The 25,425-nt window shown below is 42.0% G+C and overlaps 1 protein-coding gene across 6 annotated transcripts in view; it reads left to right on the top strand.

Moving 5' to 3' along the window:
• Positions 1-11,974: 11,974 nt before the first annotated feature.
• The window catches only part of kirrel3b (kirre like nephrin family adhesion molecule 3b), a 167,855-nt gene continuing 154,404 nt past the window's right edge, over positions 11,975-25,425 (top strand). For 4 of the 6 annotated variants that reach the window (XM_005720643.1, XM_013911010.1, XM_013911007.1 and 1 more), the window contains exons 1-2: positions 11,976-12,424; positions 12,579-12,650. In XM_005720643.1, the coding sequence (XP_005720700.1) occupies positions 12,175-12,424; positions 12,579-12,650 (322 nt within the window). In that variant the 5' untranslated portion in view covers positions 11,976-12,174. Of the gene's footprint in view, positions 12,425-12,578; positions 12,651-25,425 lie in introns of all 6 variants that reach the window. The other 2 variants (XM_013911002.1, XM_005720644.1) reach the window with 2 other exon arrangements.

Genomic DNA, 25,425 nt, shown 5'->3' with positions numbered 1-25,425 from the left:
AGTGTAGTCAATAGTTTTGTTGTGTGTGTCAGAACAATGAGGCGACTGCTGAATGTTACAGGTGTTACAGGAGTGATACATCTCCTGTTGTCAGGCCTGCAGGTATCAGGCTTTTGATGTTCTCCTTTATCTCATAGTGGACAGAAAAATTTTTTTGGAGGGGCACAAATAATTTGTGTGGCATCAAATTTGATGCAGAACAGCTGATTGTTCTGTAAATAGCTTGAAATGTTTGTTTAAAAAAACACCTTGGCTGCATTTTTAGGTAAATGGCTGCAAAAGACTTTGTTGTTTGCAAAACTCAGTAACTTTTTTGAATAAGTAACTATAATTAATTGCCCAGCATTGGTCATTATATACTGTATTTTGCAGACAGAGAGTTACAGGACTCTCTCCCAGACCACAGATTCATACTCATAATACAAGTCAGAGCTTTATTTAAAAAAAGGAAAAAAAAGAAAGAAAGTTGTGTTTTCAAAATTGGAGTTCAAGTTATTTTTACTTCCAATAGTGTTAACATACTACACAGGTCATGAAGAAGATTTTTTACAATTTTCATTGTAAGTGGGCTAAAGCAGTTAATTAAAAGTAGTCGAACATACATGTAAATGCTGTAATATGATTATTTTAATAAACCATGTAACTTGAATGGATTCGATGCTGGCGTGACTACAGTGCACACGTCTGATGTCGCTTACAGTGGTCCAAGGGATCGCTCAGGGAGTTTGTGTGTTCGCTCTGGCACATAAAAAATTAGAGGGAACATTGCACAGGAGGCGCCGCAGGGGTCGGGTGCATTGTGTGCCAGGTGGCGGCCAGGAGCCGAGGTCCTGGCGGACTGATCCCCGGCTACTAAGACTGGCAATTGGGACATGGAATATCACCTCTCTGGTGGGGAAGGAGCCTGAGTTAGTGCGTGAGGTTGAGAGGTACTGGCTAGATATCTAGGCATGGCTTGGGTTCTGGAACCAGTCTCCTGGAGAGGGGCTGGACTCTGTCGCAGTCTGGAGTTGCCCCTGGTGAGAGGCGGCGGGCTGGGGTGGGTATTCTAATATCCCCTCGGCTTGCTGCCTGTACGTTGGGGTTCTTCCCAGTGGATGAGAGGGTTTGTTCCCTGCGCCTTAAGGTCAGAGAATGGGTCCTGACTGTCATCTGCGCTTATGCGCCGAGTGGCAGTTCAGAGCACCCTGGGTGGGGTGCTGGAAGGTGCTCCACCTGGAGACTCTGTTGTCCTACTGGGAAACTTCAATGCTCACATGGGTAACGACAGCGAGACCTGAAGGGGCGTGATTAGGAGGAACGACCTCCCTGATCTGAACCCGATCTGTGTTTTGTTATTGGACTTCTGTGCAAATCACAGTTTGGCCATAACGAACACCTTGTTCGAACATAAGAGTGTCCATAAGTGCACGTGGCACCAGGACGCTCTAGGCCGCAGGTCGATGATCGATTTTGTAATTGTATCACCAGACCTGCGACCATATGTTATGGACACTCGGGTAAAGAGAGGGGCTGAGCTGTCAACTGATCACCACCTGGTGGTGAGTTGGATCAGGTGGCGGGGGAGGACGCTGGACAGACCCGGTGCACCTAAACACGTTGTGAGGGTGTGCTGGGAATGCCTAGCAGAGGCCCCAGTCCGTGAGATCTTCAACGCACACCTCCGGCAGAGCTTCAACAGCATTCCGAGGGAGACTGGGGACATTGAGTCCGAATGGACCATGTTCAACATTGCCGAAGCTGCTGCATTGAGCTGCGGCTGCAAGGTGGTTGGTGCCTGTCGTGGTGGTAATCCCCAAACCAAATGGTGGACACCAGAGGTGAAGGGAGTCACCAGGCTGAAGAAGGAGTCCTATCGGGCTTGGTTAGCCTGTGGGACTTCGGAGGCAGCTGACAGGTACCGACATGCCAAGCAGAATGCGGCTCGGGCAGTGGCTGAAGCAAAAACTTGGGCGTGGGAGGAGTTTGGAGAGGCCATGGAAAAAGACTTTCAGACTGCCTCGAAGAGATTCTGGTAAACCGTCAGGTGTCTCAGGAGGGGAAAGCGGTGCTCTACCTGCACTGTGTATAGTGCTGGCGGAGCGCTGCTGACTTTGACTGAGAAAATTGTTGGGTGGTGGAAGGACCTCTTTAATCACACTGACATGTCTTCCGAGGAGGAAGCAGAGTCTGGGGATGAGGGGGATGACCCGCCAATTTCCGGGGGCGAGGTCACTGAGGCAGTTAAAGAACTCCTTGGTGGCAGAGCCCTTGGTGTGGATGAGGTCCGCCTCGAGTTCCTGAAGGCTCTGGACGTTGTAGGACTTTCCTGGTTGACACGCCTCTACAATGTTGCGTGGAGATCAGGGGCAGTACCCCTGGACTGGCAGACCGGGTTGGTGGTCCCCATCTTTAAGAAGGGGGACCGGAGGGTGTGTTCCAACTACATGGGGATCACACTCCTCAGCCTCCCTGGGAAAGTCTATGCCAGGGTGCTGGAAAGAAGAGTTCGTCCGCTAGTCGAATCTCAGATACAGGAGGAACAATGCGGTTTTCGTCCTGGTCGCACAACACTGGACCAGCTCTTTATCCTCTCAAGGATACTTGAGGGCGCATGGGAGTTTGCCCAGCCAGTCTACATGTGTTTTGTGGACTTGGAAAAGGCATTCAACCGTGTCCCTCGGGGTGTCCTGTGGGAGGTACTACGGGAGTATGGGGTGTCTGGCCCATTGCTACGGGCCATTTGATCCCTATACAACCGTTGCAAGAGCTTGGTTCACATTGCCGGTAATAAGTCGGAGTCGTTCCCGGTGGGTGATGGGCTCTGCCAGAGCTGCCCTTTGTCACCGATTCTGTTCATAATTTTTATGGACATGATTTCTAGGCTCAGCCAAATGGCGGAGGGCTTTCACTTTGGTGGCCTCAGAATCTCATCTCTGCTTTTTGCAGATGATTTGGTTCTGTTGGCTTCATCGGGTGATGGCCTCCAGCTCGCACTGGAACGGTTCGCAGCCGAGTGTGAAGCAGCGGGAATGAGGATCAGCACCTCCAAATCTGAGGCCATGGTTCTCAGCCGGAAAAGGGTGGCGTGCCCACTCCGGGTCCGGGATGAGTTCTTGCCCCAAGTGGAGGAGTTCAAGTATCTCGGGGTCTTGTTCGCGAGTGATGGGAAAAGGGAGCCGGAGATCGACAGACGGATTGGTGCTCCAAGACACGCTGGAGAGATTATATCTCTCGGCTGGCCTGGGAACGCCTTGGTGTTCCCCCGGATAGGCTAGAGGTGGTGGCTGGGGAGAGGGAGGTCTGGGCTTCTCTGCTTAGGCTGCTGCCCCCGCGACCCAGCCCCAGATAAAGCAGAAGAAGATGGATGGATGGATGGATGGATGGATGGATGGATGGATGGATGGAAGTCATTTCAATTTAAAGAGTTTACATACTTAAGTGTTATGTTTTTTTTTACAGCACTAATATTGTCTTGTGTGTTGGTAGTTGTTGAGCTTGATTTTATTAGAGCACAGGAGTGTGTCTTTTTTACACCCATCTGACATTGAACAACTTTCATAAAGTCTTCAGTTATTTCTTGTTAATTGTGTACAGCTCATCCAATGAACAAAAAACACATCCGTAAGTGTTGTGCCTGTGTGTTATTGTTTTCAAAAATTAGTGATGGGTGTAACTGAGGTTTTCAAAGCTAAATGAAATTTTTAACATTAGTGTGCATACCATCAGTATAAAATAAAAAGATATTTATTTAAAAAATGCATAGTTCATTTTGTAGACTCATTAACCATGGTGGCGATTTGAAATAGTGTCTAGCATATTTGAAGGCCTGCATCTTTGTAAGGCTGTCTGAATTACACATTTAAATATACTGTAACACAACCTTCCTTGCATATAATTTTTTTTGGTCGTCACAGAGTAATTTGTGTACGGAGGCAAATGCTTGGCTTCGAGCATCTTGGATGCAAAGACTTTGAGGCTCATTACGCATTTTCAATTAAGACTGCTGGCAAAACACTTACCTTAGGTTAACTGAATATTATTAGTGCTAGGCTAGTAATCGGCTGATTCGGCATATGTGCTTTTACTGCACATCAGCATTTTACTTTTTTTAAGAAACACTCCATCTTCATGTTTGTGCTACTCACTTCAGAGTAACATATCCTTTGCTGGGATTACTTCCTTTGGAAATCTACCCCAAGGCATTTTATATTTCTATCTGGAACTCTGAAAAACGAAGAAGAAATAAATGTAGCATTGGGATGAAAAACTCACAATCAAATCCAAATTTTCACAAGGTGAAATTTGGATTTCTTACAATTTCTTATCCTTTTTTCCCCATTTGTTCTCAAATTCATTTTTCTGCATGTTAGTTTAAAAACCAGGGAAGACAGTTATCATACCATATTCTGAAAGATACACTGGTTAACCAAATATGATTATAGTAGCATACATACATTTTGTCTTTGGTTAATATTTATCCTTTAGCTGTTGTATTCTCTCCCACTGTCATACGGAGAGTCCAAGCCTGAGGGTAAATCCATAGTTCACCACATTTCTTTTATTTACCACGCAGTGTGTCAGCTATGGGCATGCAATGCATGTCAACAGTTTAGCCATTAGATGTTAAACAACTTGTACCAATTTTCCTCCAAAGAAAGAATCCAACTTGACTTATGCAAAACCCTGTGACCCCTAAGAACCTTTCCTAAGGTGCATAATGCTGACTGCTGCTCTTTACCTACCTTCCAGATGAGCATGGCAAACAAATCTATAGCAGCATTTTGCATGTAAAAACCTAATTTCCACAGTGCAAAGGAGATGAAATTCAAATTGGGAAGAGTCAAATGACCCAACCGCCCTGGAGCTGTGGGAATTTGACTGAGTCAGAGAAGAGCTCCAGGCTAAAGCAGACTGTATACTTTGGTTCAGAAACACCATTTGGTCAGATTACATGAACAAAAGGACATGTTTGCACAGTAAAGCTGCACTGGATGTGATGTGAATGGGCATGTCAACATAGTGGAATTCTGATCACACTGGTTTGCCTAACATGGAGCTAAATATATTCTTAAATAATACTCTTAAGAGCCTGCAAAACACATCCGAATTAATTTCACTAGATAATAGCCAGTTTGGTAGCATAGAAGACATGCTGCATTAAAGCATGTGGAAAACAGCATGAATTTCTTCAGATGCTCATCCTTTTCCTCTTGGGTATATGTGTTCATTTATCAACTTAAGTGTAAGAGTGGCATTAGTTCGGAGGCTTTGGGGTAAACACCTTTTAAGCTTAAGAAGGTTCATAAAATGTATCTACCGTAATAAACAATTTAGCTCCTGAAATGCCATTCGGCATTCAGCAAGGTTAAAAGCTAATGAGCAAAGACCTTAAAGGGAATAGTGTTAATTATAATTTTAAAAGATACTGCAAAACTAATTTCTTGCCCAGTTTTTTTGTTTGTTTGATTTTTCTAGTTTGATACAAAATAAAATTTAAATGAACAAAATTCCAGTGGAATTGGTTTTCTCCCAGTAAATGTCCTGTTCAGATGTGCTCTGGAGAAAAATAAGATGTCACCACGCTTTAAGCGTTCTCCCGCGCCCTGCCGTACTGTTTAATTCCATTTATTTAGACCTCTGCTCTGCTACTTTGGAGGCTTGATTAGAATGAGAATCTTAGCCATCAGGGCTAGAGATGTAGCATCTCTAGGGAATCATCTGACTGACAAAGATTGAGTGGATGTCCTTCCCTGAAAGACAACTGGCTGATTTGTTAATTTCAAAATACAAATTGACGGTAACACACTTACCGTACACATGAACACTAGGATGCACGTACGCTTCTACAGGCAGATGTGCTTCAGACCTTTCAGTGTCTCAACAACGGATATGCAGGCCCAAGAGAAATAAACAGATATGTCACTTTCTATTTAGCTCAAAAACACGGTGGCTGTCTATCATCTCGACGTGTCATTTTTTTGAGTGTGTGAACGAGACTTTGCATTTCATCTGATGTAGAAGTGTGGAAAAGGGCGGGGAGGCAAAAGATTTCATGGGTGGAACAAAAAGGTAAACAGTATACAGTAGCTTCAACACTTCAAAAATCTCATTTTCTCCATGGCAGCTTTGCAGTTACAAAAATACAGATTAATGCCCTAATCCATAAAGCATTATAATTTTTTTCTCCTTAAACAGTTGATAACCATGAAAATTACTCATAACCTCTAAATTGCATTTTTCTTTCCTATACTCTCAGTTTTGGATTGATTCTCAATCTGCTCCTAGTAATTTTTAAGCCTTCAAGCTTCAAAGGTCACTTTGTAACCAAACCTAATTAATTAAATTAGTTTGGAGCTGCTGCTTTGCTGCGCGGTGTAAGATGAGCTTGAGCTTTGACGAGCAGACATGAAAAAGTTCTGGATAAATAAGATTTATTGCCTTTTCTCACTTGAAAGGAAACTGTTGGCTGCCTTGAATAATCCTGTCTCTTGAAAGTCAGAATAACATGAAAATCAGTCCTTTATACTTACAATACTGCAGCGTAAGTATTGCAATTTCAATAGAAACCTGTTTTTCTTTGTTGTGCAGCTAAGTTAAATGATAAGGCCTAACTCACAGGCTTCAGATATATTTTATTAGGACTGGCTTTGTGTTATTTTAAACCATGCCACAGTTGTAAAATGGCATCTACATAGCTGCATTGATTCCTATTTTACAGGTTATCAAAGAGACCATGACATGTAAAAGAAAAAACATCCACCCATTTTGAATATCAGAATAGTGGGAGTTGGGTAGCCTAACTCAGTATGTAAACATTTTGAAGTCCTTGAAGCTTTTAAACTGCTTTGTGGCACTGTTGACATCTGTGTAAAATCTGCTAAACTGAGACAAAGACTAAATTTGAAAGAAGAAAAGAAAAATGCAGGAGCAGTATTACAAATAAGTGAGTTTGACAGAGTTTTGTATGGTCTGCTCATCGTCTGCCGTACACTAAAAGCTTGAGGCATTATCTACTGCTAGAATGAGCTATATGGATTTTCATATTTTCTCTGAACTGCCTTTTGCGACTCCAAGAGTGTAATAGAGGTGCGGAACTCCTTTAATTACAAATATATTTAGCGCAGAGATCCAAATGCCATTAAACAGTTACTAGAGGACAAACTATCCTCCTGAATCTAAGGTTATTTGAAGTTATCGCCAATGTGTTACCCTGCTGGAGCTCAGCAGAGCAAAGTAAAAGCGGTTCAGTGTGTTTCTCCATTTGTTGTTCAGCGGGAATGACTCTGTGTGCTGAAAACAAGTGAGCGCCGGCAATTTAAAATATCAATGTGGCAGCACACCACTTGACAATCGTTTACAACAGCACGACAATGGCCTTAGTCCCCGCCCATGGGCCTGATGGGCTAATGGTAAGTCCTCCTGTGGCACTCATTGGACAGATCGTTCTCCAACGGAGAAAAGCCTGTTTGATGTCAGTCAGCTCGATCAAGTGGACACAAATGTTTGGGCCCAGACTGGATTTTTAACACGTGCGGTGACTGTGCTCCAGCTGAAGGAAGCAATACCCTTTAATAGATTGCCCACATGACACCCATCAGTCACACAGATTATTTCCTCATGACTACATATGACCCACACATAAACTGCATTATTACCTGAGGACAGAATGACCTTGACTGCTATATGATGAAGATGACCTGAAATTAAGAATGTGGGTGATTTACAGGCAGCAACATGCGATTAATGTTATACTTTGTTTCAGCTCACTTTCAGTTCCTTTCAAGCTTGTCCTTTTGACTGGGGATTATGGTCATAGCTGATATAAAGAGACTCTTAAATCCGGAGAAAAAAAGACTTCCCTCTCTCCAGAGTCTTTTAAGATTATGCCCCCTGTGGGTGCACTGTGGGTTTAAGAGCGTAAGAGCCCTTCACTAGACATCACATCTCCGCATGCATCAGCTCTGTGCAGGGACGTCACAAAACAAAGCATGTTGATTTTTGTTTTGTTTTGTCTGTAAGAGGGTAGGGGGGCTTTTCTGGTCTGCTTTTAACTACTTGAGAATTTTGGATGTGAATGACACAAGCTGTAAGACTTGGCTAAATAAAAATTAAAGAATGGAAATGTTCCTGCCTCAAAATGAAGTCATAGTCATAATCTCATTTACAGTCTTTGTAATTTGTTTAGATATATTACGTCTGCCCTCCATCATCCTATAAAAAAAATAATCCAGGTTAAGGTTTGTCCTACAAAATGGAGGATTGTGAGCACTGGAAGTACAAATTTATTTGCCTGTTTACCTCCTTTACCCCCATTGCTCCATTGTTATTCTTTGCCCCTACTCATCATGTTCTTAGGCGGAATGCAAATCTGTTATCCTCTGATTTGGGCCGCAGAGGGGTTGTTTTTATGTGTAGCTGTTAGTTGCACTGATGAAAAGACCACCTGTCATCTGCTGGCCCTTTGATTAGATTAGGAGGTCAGAAGGATGGATTAAATTGATATAAAATAGACTAGGCCCTCATACAGTGCTTACTGTGTCATTACAAGAGCTCTGATCCAGATGTATTAAGCATTTCTCGTACTCATGTGGAGTCCATCCCCGTAGTACGGATTTTAATATCAGTCATTACTAATAAGAAAAAAATATAGGATATACAATTTATAAAGTGCCAACTTGATTCATATAAATTGTGTTTTCAATAAATCATCCAGGGTCCTAATAGTTAAACACAGGATTCATAAAACCTACATCACCTCAATGATAGAATCACAGGCTGAGATGATAAAGACGTGGGCTGATGGTTTTCTATTCTATTCAATTCAATTCAGCTTTATTTATATAGCACTAAATCACATTAACAGTCACCTGTCAGGTCCTTAATATTGTAAGGTAAAGACCCTATAACAATACAAAGAAAACCCTAACAATCAGATCACCCCTACATGAGCAAACACTTGGCCACTGTGGGGAGGAAAAGCTCAGTTTTAACAGGAAGAAACCTTCGGCATAGCCAACTTTATGCTTCGTTTTAAGTCTAATCTTAATGGTAGAGAGGGTATCTGTGTCCTATGGAAGCCCGTTTCCGCCACTAAAAAAAAAAAAAAAGGATCCATAACTCGAAATTTCGAGTTATTATCTCGAAATTTCGAGTTATTTTCTCGAAATTTCGAGTTATTTTCTCGAAATTTCGACATATTAACTCAAATTTTTGAGAAAAGCAACTCGAAATTTCGAGTTAGCGCTGCCAATCAGTAATCTACGTGAATGACGTCATTTCCATGTTACCCGGAAGCTGAAGCCCTCAGCTACAAATGCTACAGCTAAGCTACCGGTATTACATCCAGTCGTGAATGCACAGATTGCTGAGTGTTTTAAGCCTGGCTTCACAAATGATGAAATCCCTGTGTTATTAGCTGAATCACATGGTGTTACTATCAGCAAACATACTTTAATTTGTTGGGATCCGTTTTTGAGTGCGCGGTCCTGCGCCATATGCTTCCGGGTAACAAGAAAGCGACCTCATTCACGTATATTTTTGATTGGCAGAGCTAACTCGAAATTTCGAGAAAATAACTCGAAATTTCGAGTTATGGATACTAGCTTTTTTTTTTTTTAGTGGCGGAAACAGGCTTCCAAAGTGTCCCAAATCCAAACTGGGAGAGTTGCAAGTTCCATATATGAGGGACTTGAAAGCTGAAAGATCTGCCTTCTATTCTACTTTTAAATACCACTTCTTTCTACCTCAAACAGTTATCTCTAACAAACAAAGGCAGCCTGTCAGTCTCTCAATATGCAATAAAAAATTCTAAAAAGCAATATAGTTTATCCAGTATGTATGTGAATTATTTACAGATCTTGCTTACCTGCAGATGACACTGGAGAAATGGTATTTAAATCCATATCAGCTTTACAGGATTATAAGAAAGAAGGAAAGGAAGAAAAGTTTTTGTCTTTTAAAACTGATCATTTTCCTTTATTAGTTTCATGTTTCTTTTCCGGCAATTATCCATTTTTTCCTCTCTCCTCCTTTCCCACCCTTATTCATTATCTGGACATATATAAAGGTTCTGTTTTAAATATCAGACACCGAGCAGTACTCAGACTTGTACAGCGTTAATTACAGTAGCTGTGGATTAACAACTTACTGTGCTGGGAATTTAAACTGAATTAAAAGCAGGAACAAGGCTGATAAATTGACTAGATGGTTCATAACTAACTAACTGCTTTGACAGGTTACTATTTTTGATAAAGACCTGACCCGGTCCCAGACAAAGGGTTTGTTTTCTTTAATTTTAGTTGGTAAGCTGACAGTCGTGCCAAGTTTATACAAATGCGGTGGTGCACACATGGGGTTGCAATGCTGTAAACCAAAAAAGCGATTCAATAATTTGAGTCATGACTCATTTCATATATTTGTTCCTAACATTATCTGAAGATTACCAGTGTTATGCAAGAATTAGTCACATACAAAATTGCAAACACCAGAGTCATTTGGATTGCACATGAAACAGTTTTTCATTTTTATTCTATCTTTATTGCACTAAGTCAATTTAATATCCATATGTAAGTGTTGGCTATGGTTGAGTGAAATCATTGCCAACAAGTTGGTGTCATGTATGCTGCTGTTAGTCTGTCAGCTCTCTCCCTTTAAAGAGGTCATGAGCCACGTGTGAGAAAGGCCAGCAGCCGGACAATGTCCTGAAATGACTCTCTGGCATTTTCGAGTTTCAAGAGTTCCTATGTGAAAACATCTCTGGAGTAATGGAGATGTTCATGACGCTGAAAACTATTTACCTTAAAATGTTTAAATGAAAAAATAATGTGTACACTTTCTGATGAAAATTGTAGAGCTGTACTATCTACTCCATTGTCACACGAAGAGAGAACACAACCGACTAAGACATTTTATATCTATAGACACTCTTGTCCCCTGTTAACTCCATGTTAAATGTTAAATGGTAAAAGGCCTGTATTTGTATAGCACTTTACTTAGTCCCTAGGGACCCCAAAGCGCTTTACACTACATTCAGTCATCCACTCATTCACACACACTGGTGATGGCAAGCTACATGTTAAGTAAAAACATTTGCAGAAACTGGTATATCCCACCTTTCATTTCAGTTTAATTTATATAGTGCCAAATCACAACAACAGGTGCCTCAAGGTGCTTTATATTGTAAGGTAAAAACCCAACAATAATACAGAGAAAACCCAGACAATCAAACCAATGAGTAAGCACTTGGCGAGAGTGGGAAAGAAAAACTCCCTTTTAACAAGAAGAAAACTCCAACAGAACAAGGCTCAGAGCGGGCAGACATCTGATGTGACTGGCTGGGAGGGTCCCAGCTATTATAAGGTGAGAGACGGGGTACACCCTGGACTGGTCGCAGGGCTAACACAGAGACACACAACCGTTGACATCGCATTCACATCTATAGGCAATTTAGAAACACAATTTAGAAGCCAGAGTACTCGGAGGAGACCCGGTGGATATTAAAATGGTTTTTTGAACAGCAACAAAGTCAAGTACAAGATGTGGAATACTGTTGCACATGAACCTTGCTTGCCCTGTATGAAAAAAATTCCCCTGTATTAAATATTTAACATGCATAACTAGGAGAACTTGTCAGTAAGCATGCAGTGCATTTGACTATTTTATGGTGCCTTGCATCATATCTCCTTGAATGAGTGACTATGAATCTAATTCCCCCTTAATAAAAACTGGATACTAATGAATCATACGGCTTTGGTGGTGAATGTTAATCTGGTCTTCATTCATTCACAGAGAAAAAGCTACAGATTCCAAAATCCACTTCTAAAGAATCCAAAAAAGGGATGTACAAAAGGACAAAGGTCTTAACGGGGAGGAGGGGCTGAAAGTGCAGTTTTTGTTTGTGAATGTCTGCATAATTTGTAGCTACAGAGGTCTCCTCCTATTGTCATTCTAATTGGAGCTGCACCCTCTCCCATGGCAGCTCTGGTTCCCAGAGTGAAGACCCAAGCCTCCCAGACTCTCACTCAGGCACACAGCCACCCAGACAGCCAGGCTGAGAGAGAGCGATGGAGGGAGGAGTCTAGTAGTGGAGCTCTATCCCCTGACAGGGTCTGCTGTGGTAAAGCAACAGAGAGAGAGCGAGAGAGAGAGAGAGAGAGAGAGCGGGCAAGTGAGGGCTGAAGGCACTCAGAATGGATGGGCAAAGAGAAACCGTGCGAGCGACAGAGGCAGAGTGAGCGAGTGTGTATTCTCAGAGTCAGCGGCGAAGACACAGAAAGTCTACAAGCTCACACCACAAAGAGAGCGCGCAAAGGCAGAGCTGACAACCGGCTACACTCAAGAGTGACACACAGAGGGAAAAGACACAGAGAGACAGGAGAGGGAGAGAGAAGAAGAAGGACCAGAAGAAGAGGAGGACAGAAGACAGACAACCAGCTTTCCTCTGGTAAAACAAGACTCCACTGAGGGACTGTAGCATCCCCCCCCCACACACACACACCACCACCACCCCCCAGCAGCACAGAGGAGCACTGTCTCATCTCGTGCATGTGTTTCTGCCTGCCAACTTCAATTTCACACTCGCCTACTGTTTTTCGTAGGTTTTGCCCCTCTCCACTCCGCAGTCATGATCCTCTGGGTCCTTCTGCTGCTCCCGTGGATCTCCGGACATGGTAAGTTTTTTTTTTCACGTTAAAGTTGCTAATTCATCACATCTCTCGTTCTCATGATTGCTATGTGTGTGTCTGTGTGTGACTGGCTGGCTGAGAACTGTGTCTTTATACCCATGTCTTGCTGCTGCGACGTCTTTCTTGCGCTTGTTGCTGTGCCATCTGCGTGCTTTTCTTTCTTCCTTTTTAAAAAACAAAAAACTGTTTCTGATATAGCGCTCCCGTGTGCGCTGTGATGTCTGATGCAGAATGAGAAAGGAGAGAATTAGGAGCGAGAGAGAGAGAAAAAAGAAGAAGGGAAAAAAAAAACAAAGTCTGTATGACTGTAGTGGAGGTTAAATAGTGCAGTTTGCACTTTTCTCCGTCAGTTGCTCATAGCTGTTCAGGCAAGACAAGTTAAATACTTCCTATGTGGGCTTGTTATTCCTGTCACACACGCAGACACACACAAACAAAGCCCCCTAAACCCAGTCCAGTTCAGTCGAGCGTTCACTCCTGAGTCACATTGTTTTGAACTGACAGCCCTTTCCACATTGACTTCAGCTAAAGGGAGGAGGGGGTCTTGGTGAAAAGAATGTAGAGAGAGAGAGGAAAGTTAACGGTAAAGTGCTTCAGAAGGCAGACCCATGTGGATAGCTTGGCAACCCCAGCCCTTTGGACAGTATCTGCTGTTGTTATTTTTATTCCTAGACAGTCTGTTTGTGGACAGAATGAGGATGGATTAGTTGTTTCCCCTGCTTGCCACCAGGTGGTTGTCTTTGGAAAACAATAGAAGTGAGTAAAGTAGTGCACAAGTCTGACTCTGTGTAACACCTCTGTGGCGCTGGGAGACGCAGAGACACACAGAGCTGAATCAGACAGTCAGAGTTCCTGCTGGAAGGTTTGCAGCATCATGCCCCCCCCGTTAATGAGCGTGCTGGTTTATACTACAGGGAGCAAGAGCCAATAACTCACCACCTCTTTACAGCAGTTTGACCCCCCGTCACATTGGGCTGTATTCTAAAGAGGCAGTGGCTGAACAAAGGCCTGTCTGTGTGCCTTTAGTTGTTTCCCACGGGGAGTTGTAATTGTGACCTTTTTATTTTATTTTCTGTTTTAAACCACAGCTCAGAAACTGCAAAAAACCCCAATACAAAAAAAAAACCAAAAAAAAACTGAGATCTCAGTTTGTTGACACATTGTTCGGAAACTGACAGCTCAAAGTTGGTAACATGCTGATAAAACAGCAGCTGTAAATGAAACTTGGTAAACAACATCATTTTCTTCTGCACTGAATTCAGCTGTTTCACATTATGATTTATAGTCTATAGCATAGGGGGGCGAAAAAAAATGCACTGCTCGTCAAACGCAGCAATTTGCTGTGATTATATTTCTTTTCAGCTGACTTATTTTTCATGTAGAGGCAAATAGAAAATAATGATATCATAACAGACCTATTTGAAACTGACTGATGGAGCAATTAAGCCCCCTCTCGGCTTCTCTCACACTTTAACAGGGGGTAGAGCTTTTGCAGTTGAAGCGTCTTTATGGTTTGTGCTCTTCACGACAGCATATGTCTCGGGATACGGTAGCGCTAGTTGTGTAAATTGAAACAACGGGCAGTTGGAGCAGTGGAAGCGCTCTCTCTCTCTGTCTTTCTCTCTCTTGGCTTTGGGAATGGAAAGTTGTGGTCCATCAAACACCGTAGACGATGCTATTCCTGATTGTGCTGCTTTGCTGTATTCTTTTCCCCTGATTCCATAAGTGTTTCTGTGCCATCTGTGCTTATTGTGATGCAGAAATACATGATCGTTCATTAGTATCTCCCACTTTGTTATGCATCTGCTAAGTATTTTATCTGCAGTTGACTTAAGCAGTATATTCTGACTGTACTTGATTTCCATGTCTGGTGTAGATAAAACTAAAGCTGTGGAAGACATTCAACACTGAACCTTAGAAGATCTCATTTTGTTTTGTTCCTAAATCTCAACATTTTCATTCCCATCATCGCAGGTTTAGCCCCAGTTGTGGGGAACAACTAGCACCAAATCTCATATATACCAATTGGAATGAGACGATTGCTACAACTGGAATGAGATGGGATTGTGCATTTCAGCACAGTTGGTTATTACCATAATATAAAATACCACTTTCCCTGCCAGGTAAACGGGGGATAACAGCCTACCTTCTCTATTCATGCCTCTTGGGAGAAAAAAGTGCTTCCCTGAAGCTTACTGTTGTTGTACAAATTACGGCTCTGTTTATGTGTCGAGCCGGTGTCAGCAGAAAGCTGCGAAAAACAATCTTGTTTTTATGAACATGGGGGACAGTGGGGAGTTGTGGCCATTGCAGGCATACACTTCGACGCAGCTATCCTGTGAGACAGCGAGAAAGAGAGCAAGAGAGAGAGAGGAGTCAGTCCAAAACGAGTGGCGCTGAGCAGTTTTTCCTTTTCTCTCTCTCTCTCTCTCTCTGTCTCTCTCTCTCTCTCTCTCTCTCTCAACTTTGAGAAGTAAATGGTCCAAAGCGAACAAGACGGAGAGGGGGAGAATAAGGAGAGAGGGAAAGCTGTTGTGAGCTGCTCTCATTCCTGACTGCACTGTTATCGCATCTAGGGCACCTTTTCTTTCGCTGTCACCTCTTCAGCCAGTGACAGATGACACAGCTCCAGTCAGAAATCTGGGAGACAGTCTCCAGGAACACATTCACCTCAGGCCAAACTCTTCCAGGCCCTAGTCCATCCCTTCATACCACCTCCCCGCTCCTCATTTCTCCTGCCGTCTAATCCACCGTATAGCAACTCTCATATTCTTCAGCCTGTTTGCGATTTCACTCCTCACCTTGCAGTGGCACATTTCCCTGTCATGTACTCACCGAGTGTCCTTCTTTGACTCTTTGTGTTTATTTGAATTTTTTCCCTCTTACTTTGGGTGATTGATTGTCTGTGTAGGGCAAAAGCTGAATATGTTGGAAAGGGGCAGTTCGTCCTATTGAATGTGCTAGACTCCGAAGAAAATGACCAAAAGAAAAACTAAACATTGCTAAGTGTACAGCCTTTTTTATATCCCTCTCATTGCCTGTATTTCCCTGCCCTTTTTCATGTAATTTCCTTTCTCTTCACAATGTGACATCAACATACAAAGTGTCTAATCTTTTGTCTTCTGTTAGGGTATCTTTAATGTGGGTTTTAGCCACTAGGGGTGTTGCTGCTGCACAGGAATGAAAATCCCAATCTTAAAATCTCCTTAAATCTGCTGCCCACCCCCGTCACCTTCATTATCTCCCACCACTTAAATATATCTGGTGTCGGAACTCCTGATTTTGCCACCAAGCCAGACTAAGCCGTTTCTTAGTCCTGGAAAGCACGTCTTAGTACCCCCCCAACAGCCCCCTTTTTCATTTACTACTGTCTATTAACTGCTGTCTGACGACTCTAAATCCGCTTTTCATGGGCGGCAGGCTTTGATACATATTTCTCCACCAAAGTATAATTAAATGTCTTTTCTATGTCATGTTTGGATATGTGGATTTTTTATAGATGGGAAATCACTCTTGCTTCTTCAGAGAGGGGAGGGAAAGAGGGGAAGAAATACAGCTCATGACTCTGCACAACACTACTCAAACAGAAATACCAATTTTCAGCCTCATTATTATGAATAGTTATTTGTAAGCAACACACTCTGCTGTCTAATGCATGGATTATGACTATAATAACTCAGAGGTAATTAATTATTTTACCCCAGTTCTATTGGAATGCTAAAAACGGTGTCAATTTTCCAACATGCTGTTCTAGAAGTCATATGTTCAAGAGCCTCCTGTACTGGTCGTGAGCATTGTCTGTATTTTGAAGCGGTACAGGATTACTAAAATGCATGGTACGAGTCGCAAGCACGTCCTTGCCTTGTCCAGGTCATATGACTTTTCCACTAACCGTGACAGTCATGTAGTGAGTGACGGATGATGTCACCAGTTCATGATGGAGCCCAGTGGCATGCAGTCTGTTGCCTTGTTTGTGTTGCATGTCCCATTAAGGCTAGCCAGCTTAAGTCACCTCATCCACTGTGACTCCTGCTCATTTCTATGCCACGATAGATTAAGCCCACTGTAATCCCTCTGAGCCGAATGCCCTGTTGGATATTTATGGTAATAAGTAAACATATGAATAAATAATCTAAGAGGCTGCTGCTGGACAGCTGGAACTTGTAATGCTTCAATGTTAGGAATTACTTTTGGCATTAAAGAGAGATGCTATTTCTAAGAAAGAAAGAAGGAAAAAAGATTAAAAACAGAGTTTTGTTGATTGTTGTTCGAATAGAGAAATGAAGAAAAATATATTAAGATAATATTATATTGACATACATGTTTACAAATATTAAAATGTGAAACCTAAGTGTCGTTTATCCAGTGACTATGGTCTGGATGAAAACCTCATTTTCAGTCTGCCAGGATTCAGGTCAGCCAGGGAAGGGAAAATGATTAGTTCAGAGCCTTCTTGGAAAACCAGGCAATGATCTGCTCCTCTCATGCCGTCAGTCAGTCTGTCAACAAAATCAAGCTGTTTACTGTTGGGCCTCATTATCTATCTAGACGCTCTTCCCAGTTTTCTTTAGTACCAACCAATCAAAACCCCAAGGCCCTCATCTCCTCTCTTTCCGAGTCTCCGCTGCTGGATCCCATTCCTCTGGGATGAATTTATCCAGATTGGAGCACTCAGCAAAAGGGCATTATCCCGGATTACATGTCTGTTGGGCGGCAGTGTTAAGTAATTCAACCAGATGCTGTTGTGATCGCTGGGTCACCTGTGAAGTCAGGTTTAGCAGCTGCACTTCTTCACTCTGCTCTTTCTTGTCATGTCTCCGTCCCTCTGAGACTTTATCCTCGGAGAACAGGGAAGTTTTTTAAATAGACCAGTGCAATAATACCACAATATTGATACTTCACTAATGCTGAAGAAGCATGTGGAAGCCCTCTCTAACCCCAGTCAGGATTTTATTTGGTGACAGATTATGGGTAGGATTACCGGCTTCTAAATTGCAGTTTAATGCACAGGAAACAACAGGCTATGCTTTTTTTTCTTTTCTTTTTTTTTAAGGCATCTCTACAGGACTGTGTGTTCAGATGTGGGGGTGCTGTATATAGAGCACTGCTGGATCATACTGTGTTATCTTTCCTTGGAGAGGGTAAACATTGGCATAACTGGGCCTCAAGAAATATATTGATGGGTTTAACGTGACTGTATCCTTCCTCCTTTAATCCGGGTCTTTCCCAGCTGTGGTTTTGATATATTTTTAACTTGCTGCTAGGATCTGTAATTGCTTGCGGAACATAGCTGTTGATAGCTAGACGGGTTCAGACAATGTAGGGATTAGCAGTTTGTTCCTAACTTGTCAGCATACTGCTTTGCAGACCTAAGGCATGAATAAGTCTTTTGTTTAAAACATTCCCACAGAGCAACTGCCTGTGATTAGTGTTTATTTTGGCCTACATTTAACCTTAATATATAATTCACAGTCAATTATGTTTTCTTCCCATCATGGTTCTGCAGATTTACTCTACAAATTTCATTTGAGAAAAAAAAATCGATCATCTCACTCATAATGTGAGCACAAAGAATATATGTATGCATGGATTTTAAAATTCTCAACATTAGCATGCCTGGGATTAAACCACTGAGCATGACTTAATAGATAAGAAAAGACCACAAGGCTCTGAGATTATCGTTTAGTCATTTTCCAGATCATCCTTTTGTTCTCACAGACATTTGATCGAACAACACATTGAGTTAAACCTGTGTCCAGTACATTAGTAATAAGAAATTATTAGCTCAATCTTGTCATTTTGTTACTGGCAACTGAGCAGTTTAGTTAGTTCACAGTTAGTTTGCAACATCAACAAAGTGCATGCATGTTGTCTCTGTTGCAGTTTGAATCTGAAGAAAATGACAGATTGCTGCTTTGATATTATGATCAGGTGGGCACAGGATTGGATTTTGCTAAAAATCCAAGCATTCCTCATTTTGAGTGTTAGTCACACAAGATTATTTTTTATTTTTAAATAGTTGACCGTCTTTGCCTAACATTTCTGGCCCATTTTTCCTTAGGGTGGTGCTATCTCTGCAAATCTTCACCTCCAAGTTTAATTAAATTGCATGCAAGCATGATGCAGCACCGTACCTGTGTTGTTTTACTGCTCAGGGAATTTGTTAGCAAACCAGCCTAGCAATACATCGGTTTTATGGTGAAAGGCTGTGCTTGGAAGGGGCCCCGAAGATGCATGTGACGCTTCAGCACAGCAGTCACTTGAGGAATTGGGTTGCTGATCCGATAACAACTTCCTAGTGTTTGGCTGGAAGTTTCTGGGACAGCCCAATATTACACTCGGGTGAACTCGCCCTCCTCCCCTCTCTCCCGTTTGTTCCCTATCTCTTTCTCCTTGTAGTCGTTCCGACATTCTCATGCCAAAGATTCATAACAATGGACGCAAGGAAAAGGTTTTCATACCGGACACTTCACATGCATTCTGTGTCCACCTGTGTATACATGTGAGTACATCAGCGCACTTTTACTGTGCTCCTGCAATTACAGCTGCAAGCCCTGAATGGCAATATAAATGCAAATCAGCCTTTTAACGTGTACAGGCTCTATCTAAGGAAGAAAGAAGCTTCTCACCTGTGGGTGAATGTTGATGTTGATGTGTCTGCCTGGCATTACAACTGCTGCGCATGTTTTAAAAACTGGCAATGGATAGTAATGTATAGTACTTTAATTTGTAAGTAAACCTTGAGGCTGTTGTAGGTGTCTGGACCCCAATATAATAAAGAACACTCACGGGAACTGCTGTAAAGCATCATTGTGTGGGACAGCCTCCGTAGTGAGATGCCTCCTCTGCTTGTGTGCTTCCATTTTCGTAGATACATCTAAATTGTGCTTAACGTTGCTAAATGGATGAGCACAGTGGCTTCTATTTATTAAACGGGGTTGGAAAACAGTTCTCTCTGTGGTACCAGGCACCAGTGGTGAGAGGCATGGCTTTTTGAAAAGCTATTTGATCTGCCACTGATACCAAAAGATGTTTTATTCAGCAAAGCACATCTCACACAATAGCAGCACAAACTTGCTCTTGAGCCAAGCCAAACTTTTGAAATCTACTAGTGGGTGTTGGGGCCTAGGAGTGGGGTGGGGTGGGTGCATGTTTAATGCTGGCACCCACCCCAATACTTTCATACATGATGTAGATGAGCTTTTTTTCCCTTTTCTTTTCTTTTTTTTTTTACCAGATGCCAAATGGGGCTTTGAGCCACCTGCCTGTCCCACTAAAACAATTAAGCAATTGGGAAGAAAGGACTGTTCGGTAGTGGGGATCTCAGTGTTAGCATACCCTCCCTTTTCCCAAACTCTTTTAGAACCCCTCGGTGTTGGCACTGTGCCATCTTCTTTCATTTCTATTTATCTTTTGGTTTCTGTGAAAGCAAGAGCAGTTGACGACAGCCTGTGTGTGTGTGAGAGAGTTTTTGAGATGGTAAAACACCATCCCTCTATTGGTCTGTTGGTCTCATGAGACACTTTTATGAAGTGCAACTTTTGTGATTGCGCATTTATAAAGCAAATATGTCAAATTTAAATATAGCCCCCATCCATTTGGGGGCTATATTTGACCCTGTGACCCTATGCAGCAATACGTTGCTTCAGGTTCTCCTCCCATGCTAATACATGGGAAAGGTTTGCGTGTAAAGGCACCGTGCAACGCTGTGTTACGGTGGTGACCCTTAAACTTGAATTTGTATTTGAGATCATGGGGTTCAGTGTAGTGCTACTCCTCTGTAATGAAAATCACAAATGTGCTGAAGTGGTCAAAAAAAAAATGCAACATTATGTGGAATCCCAATGAGACCTTTTGATTGCACCTTAAACAGTGGTTTACACAGCAAAGCTTCATCTGTCATAATACTCATATGCAAACACACTAAAGCATATGTTTCATTACCTCATTTGCATTATCTGGCTGGCTGAGCACAATAATAGTTAAGAAAACCTTGAGTGTTAAGGAATGACCAGTATTTGTAGATTTCATTACATGCTACTTTATAAATAAAGGTTTGTATTGATCCTCAAATATTAATATATCCTAATATAAAGAAAACGAGCAAAAAACGCCTCTATTGATTTTAGCCTGTGCTTTTGTTGTTTTCTTTTTACATGGCACTGCTAGGATTCACTCTGCCCACTTTAATACTAGTCCTATTTTTATACGCGGCAATAATTTGGTGTCACAGACAGGATCAGCTAAAGGCAATCCTTATATATTTTCCACTGCTGTGGGTCTCTGCGACCGCACACCTCTTAAGGCCGTTGCTCCTCTTCTGTCTTAAGTCCTTTCTCTTTCTGCTGGGTTCTTTGAGTGGATGACAGAAACCTGATAGAGTAAACAAAGTGAATTAAAGTATAATTAATTTTTAGTGGCCACTCCAATATTCACTTTGCTGATTTGGAGGTTGAAGAGCTCTTGTCGCACTCTCTGATTTTTATTTTATTTTATCAAGTGCAATTTAATATTGTGGAGGCTGGCCTGGGCAGTGAAAAAAAATGCTAATGCACATTGGGGAGTTTAAATGATTTGCTATCCTTTCAAATCTGTTGGCAGGGGTTTCAATCTGGCTGGCGTCCTGGGGGAATTCACAGTGGTCATTGCTCAATCCCTGGGGGACATTAGCGCAAATCACAAAGGAGCACAGAAGTCATTTCAGTTTTCCACTTTCCTTTGGCCAATGCCCAATGCTAAATGGCAGAGGACTGGCTCACAGTACTGGGAACGGCAAATGCTTTCCCTCTCTCTATATCTAACCTTTTAAACCTGATTTAATCAAATCAAAATACCACAGTGCAGATCCATTTAAGACAACCTGAAGACAAACAGTTGAAAAGGTACCATAAGGCCTTGGCGTGAACCAAGGGCAAGGCCATCCATTATTTCTTGTGCAACCAAGAGCACAGGGACACGGGAAATGCCTTGCGGTGCATGATGATGGACAGACTCCACATCATAGATTGGATTAGAGTGGCAAGAGAGAGAGCCCTAAAAGCTGTGGCAGTTTATTGAAGCCTTATCTAAAGCGATAATGTTACTACAGAAAGGCCCATGTAATGACGGATGAGTGGACAGCACCCTGTAAAGAACTGACATCAGGCAAGATAGTTATGGCGAATAGGCAAGTCCACTATGGTCAACTCATCTTCCTTTAAGAGCAGGAAATAGGACTAGCGGATAGTCACTATAAAATGGACTGTCAGTTGCTGGCACCCTGGTTACCCTACAGTGTCATCATCACAGGTGTATCCAGTTTAGAGAGGTACAGTGCTCAGTGCAATTTAGATCCCATTACATCACTGATAACCACGAGGCATCTGGGGGGAAAAGTGTTATTGCAGAGATTTGTAGAATCCCTGAAGGCAGTGTTTGGTTTCATGATATATGAAATCTACATTTCAAAATTCCTTGTCTTTACCCGTAACAGTACTTTTCGAACATGCTGTGGAGTGTTGGTAAAGTGGTAAAGTTGTACTTAGGTGAAATTCCTGTTCTTCTTCGTAGCAGTATTGTTCTGGGATGACTAGAGGACATTCTCTCTGCTTTAAGGCAACATTATCCATCTAATAGCAGCCAGATGATAGTAATGACAACGCAATGCCTTCCAAGGTAAACAGAGATATCTAGTTCTTAGGAAAGGAAACGAGAGGAGACGACAGAACAACAAAGCCATAAAAAATGGAAATAAATCCATCTCTAAAGGAATGGCCTTCTTGTCAGAAATTAAAACATATCTGTGTCTTGCAGCCCTAATCCCTAATGCCAGCGCATTTGTTGTCTAAGTAGAGTATTTGTGCATATGTGCAAACAAGCACAAATGTGATTATTTTTCACTTTGGCTGTATGCTAATTCTATTACTTTGCATTGTTTGCCTATCTTAGTCTCAACAGCTTTGGTTCAGACTACTTCCAAATGTTTGTTTTCAAAGGATACCGTACTGTTTGCATTGTGCAAAGTAGCACAGTCATTTAAGTGATTATTCTTTTTCTGAATACCCTTATGTGACTTTTTAGCTCATGTCCCACTATGATCTGGTTGAGAGGAGTCATTGCCCCTGTCCCAAGCCTGTGTGACAGTGGCACAGCAGGACATTAAAAATGCAGCAGGGCAACTAAGGATGATCGTGGCAGCACACAGTTGGATGTTCAGAGTTCTCAACCAAACCCCCCTCCCCATCACCTCCAGTGCGTGGCCCCAAAACTTTCCCCAGGTTACTAGTATGCATTATTAATGCAGCTTTCATTAAAAAAGATGCAATTTGCTCAGACCAGCTGCACAACTGCAACACAGCCTCATTTGAAACATGGAGAAGCCTTCTCATAAATATATGTTGGATCTCCTGCAGCCCAAAGACTCTCTTCCAGATGGGTGTGCTCCACACTGAGGGAAGAGTTAATGGTTTGGATTTGCTGTCAGTCTTCATGAGCAGACTCCTAATGATTTTACATTCCTCCACTAAATGAGATGAGATGTTTAGTATCGGTGCGGCAGGCTGCTTAATAAACGCATTTATTTATTTCAAAACAATCAGTTCCTCTCACTCTTGTTCCTTATTAAATCTTTTTTTTTTCCCATAACAGGTTTCTTTCAAATACAGAAATAGTAATACTTGTGTCTGGCATTAGCTAAAGGACAGTACTTAAACCAGAGCCCCATGTGGGTCTGGGGATTGATATTGCTGTTGTTTACTCCAAAGCAGACATCTTTTAGCTTCTCCCTCAGCTCAGATCCTTTTGATCATCACCTCCATATTGGATATAAAATGGAGAATGAACAGCGCTGCTGCACAAGTGACTTTTAGAGTTCTGTGACTCTTTGAAGACTGCCAAACAGTCTTTCATCTCAAAAAAACAGCAGCTGCCTCGTACAAAAGAAGTACAGGACGAAATAAGAGAGAAAGGCAGTATCCCGGGCTTGAAAATGAAACAGTAAAGATTGTGGGGTCTCGTTGTGATCGCATTTCCTCTAAGGCCTCCTGTGAGGAAAATGACATGTACTTCACGCAGCATTGATAGCCGGGCATCTGTCAAACAACCGGGGCTTAAGGAAGTGTGTGTGTGGGTATATGTGTGTATGGGGTGGTGGTAGGGGTGGTTGTAAATAAATAAATAAATGAAACAATCTTGACTCAATTTAAAAGGCACAGCAAATGACTGCTTTTGTGAAAGGATCATTTCTTTCGGCTTAAACTGGGCTCAATAGGTAATGCAGAATTTTCAGGCCAAGAGGTCCTGAAGTTTTCCTTCGCGAGAATTTGCAAGTGACTCAGTATTATGTTATCGAGCCGATTTGAAGAATGCCAGCAACATAAAAAGAAAAGAAAACAGAGACTACAACTTAAATGAGTTATTCTTGAATTAATGAAGGAACAGGATCTGTAGAGTTCCCCCACTGAGACATGAACCAGATTTCAACCCAGAGCTCCCTCGAGGTGACGGCCAGCATTTCTCTGACAGGACATCTGGTCCCAGAGCATGGTCACCAGTGGGTCGATGTCACCATCTTAATTGTAATGTTTCTCTCTTCCTCTATGAAAGAAAAAAAAAAACAAGGAAAAAAGGGGAAAAACTAGGGCGGCTTTCCATAAAAGGAGAAAAGGAAAGGGGGAGCCACTATTTGCTGGGCCGTGTCGGCATGCCACATCATTTAAGCTGACAGCTCTAATAAATTACAGCAACAGATCGCTGTGAACAAACAAAGCTTAATGGAAATAAAGTGAGAATTATCAGCCAAGAAATAAAAGGAAAAAAGAATGAAATTAGTGCAAAGAGAGAGGATTAAGGGATGTCAGGCCTACATAGCACAGGCATTAAATGGGCAAATTGCCACTTTGAAAGATAGGAAATGTTTTGTTCTCATTATTGCTTCCTTTCAAAATGGAGAATAATGAGAGAATCCTGAGCAGACCTAAAATGTCCCTTATCAGACTCCTCAAAATCTGCCTCTCTGCATTGCATTTCTCGTCCCTTTTGTCTTGTTTTGCTGCTGATTTTTCTGCTCTGTAGGACCCTTGCTCCACCAATTCAGCCAAGCCGGAGAAAGCCTGGAAGCCTTTGTCATTAAAAAGCTTAGGCATGTGGAAGAGAACGACAAGAGATGGGAGGTATGTCAGGGGAAACGTTTGTCAGGTACCATCAGTATGAAAGCTGTTGCACATAGAGACCTTTGAAAGAAAGGCAGGTCAGAGAGGGTCCACTTTCAAGACCACTCCATTCTGTCTGAAAAAAAAAAAATAAAGAGGCAAATTGCACAAATAAGTAAAATGAACCAAACTAAAAATTGCTAAAGGGCTCCAAAATTTTCAGTAACCCCATGAGGATATGATCTGTCAGGTGCACAATTAGTGTTATTACACTTATTTTGACAGGATGAAAGCTCCTGCTTTGGCAAGATGGAGATGTTAACTGGAACAAAGGACAGGAATTAGAGTCAGATAAGCTTGATAGAATAAAGGTAATTGAAGCAGACCTTAATAATTTGCCCCATGAAGAGTTTAGGTCAATCACACAGGTTTGACTCAAGCCTTTGCAAATACCTGTTTTGTTCTTTCATTGTAATTGAGTGGTTTATATTCCCTGCAGCACTAGATTAAATCCTCTTAAAGACACCCTTTATTTTTTGTATTATTTTCATTTGCTATGACAAAGGTTTGTATAGGGATGGGTATCGTTTAGGTTTTATCCGATACTGGTGCCAAATCGGTACTTTTGAAAC

This window comes from Pundamilia nyererei, unplaced genomic scaffold, assembly GCF_000239375.1.
Source record: "Pundamilia nyererei isolate P.nyererei 1_Seehausen unplaced genomic scaffold, PunNye1.0 scaffold00003, whole genome shotgun sequence".
Classification (NCBI taxonomy): domain Eukaryota; kingdom Metazoa; phylum Chordata; class Actinopteri; order Cichliformes; family Cichlidae; genus Pundamilia; species Pundamilia nyererei.
This window is presented reverse-complemented; position numbering and strand designations above follow the sequence as displayed.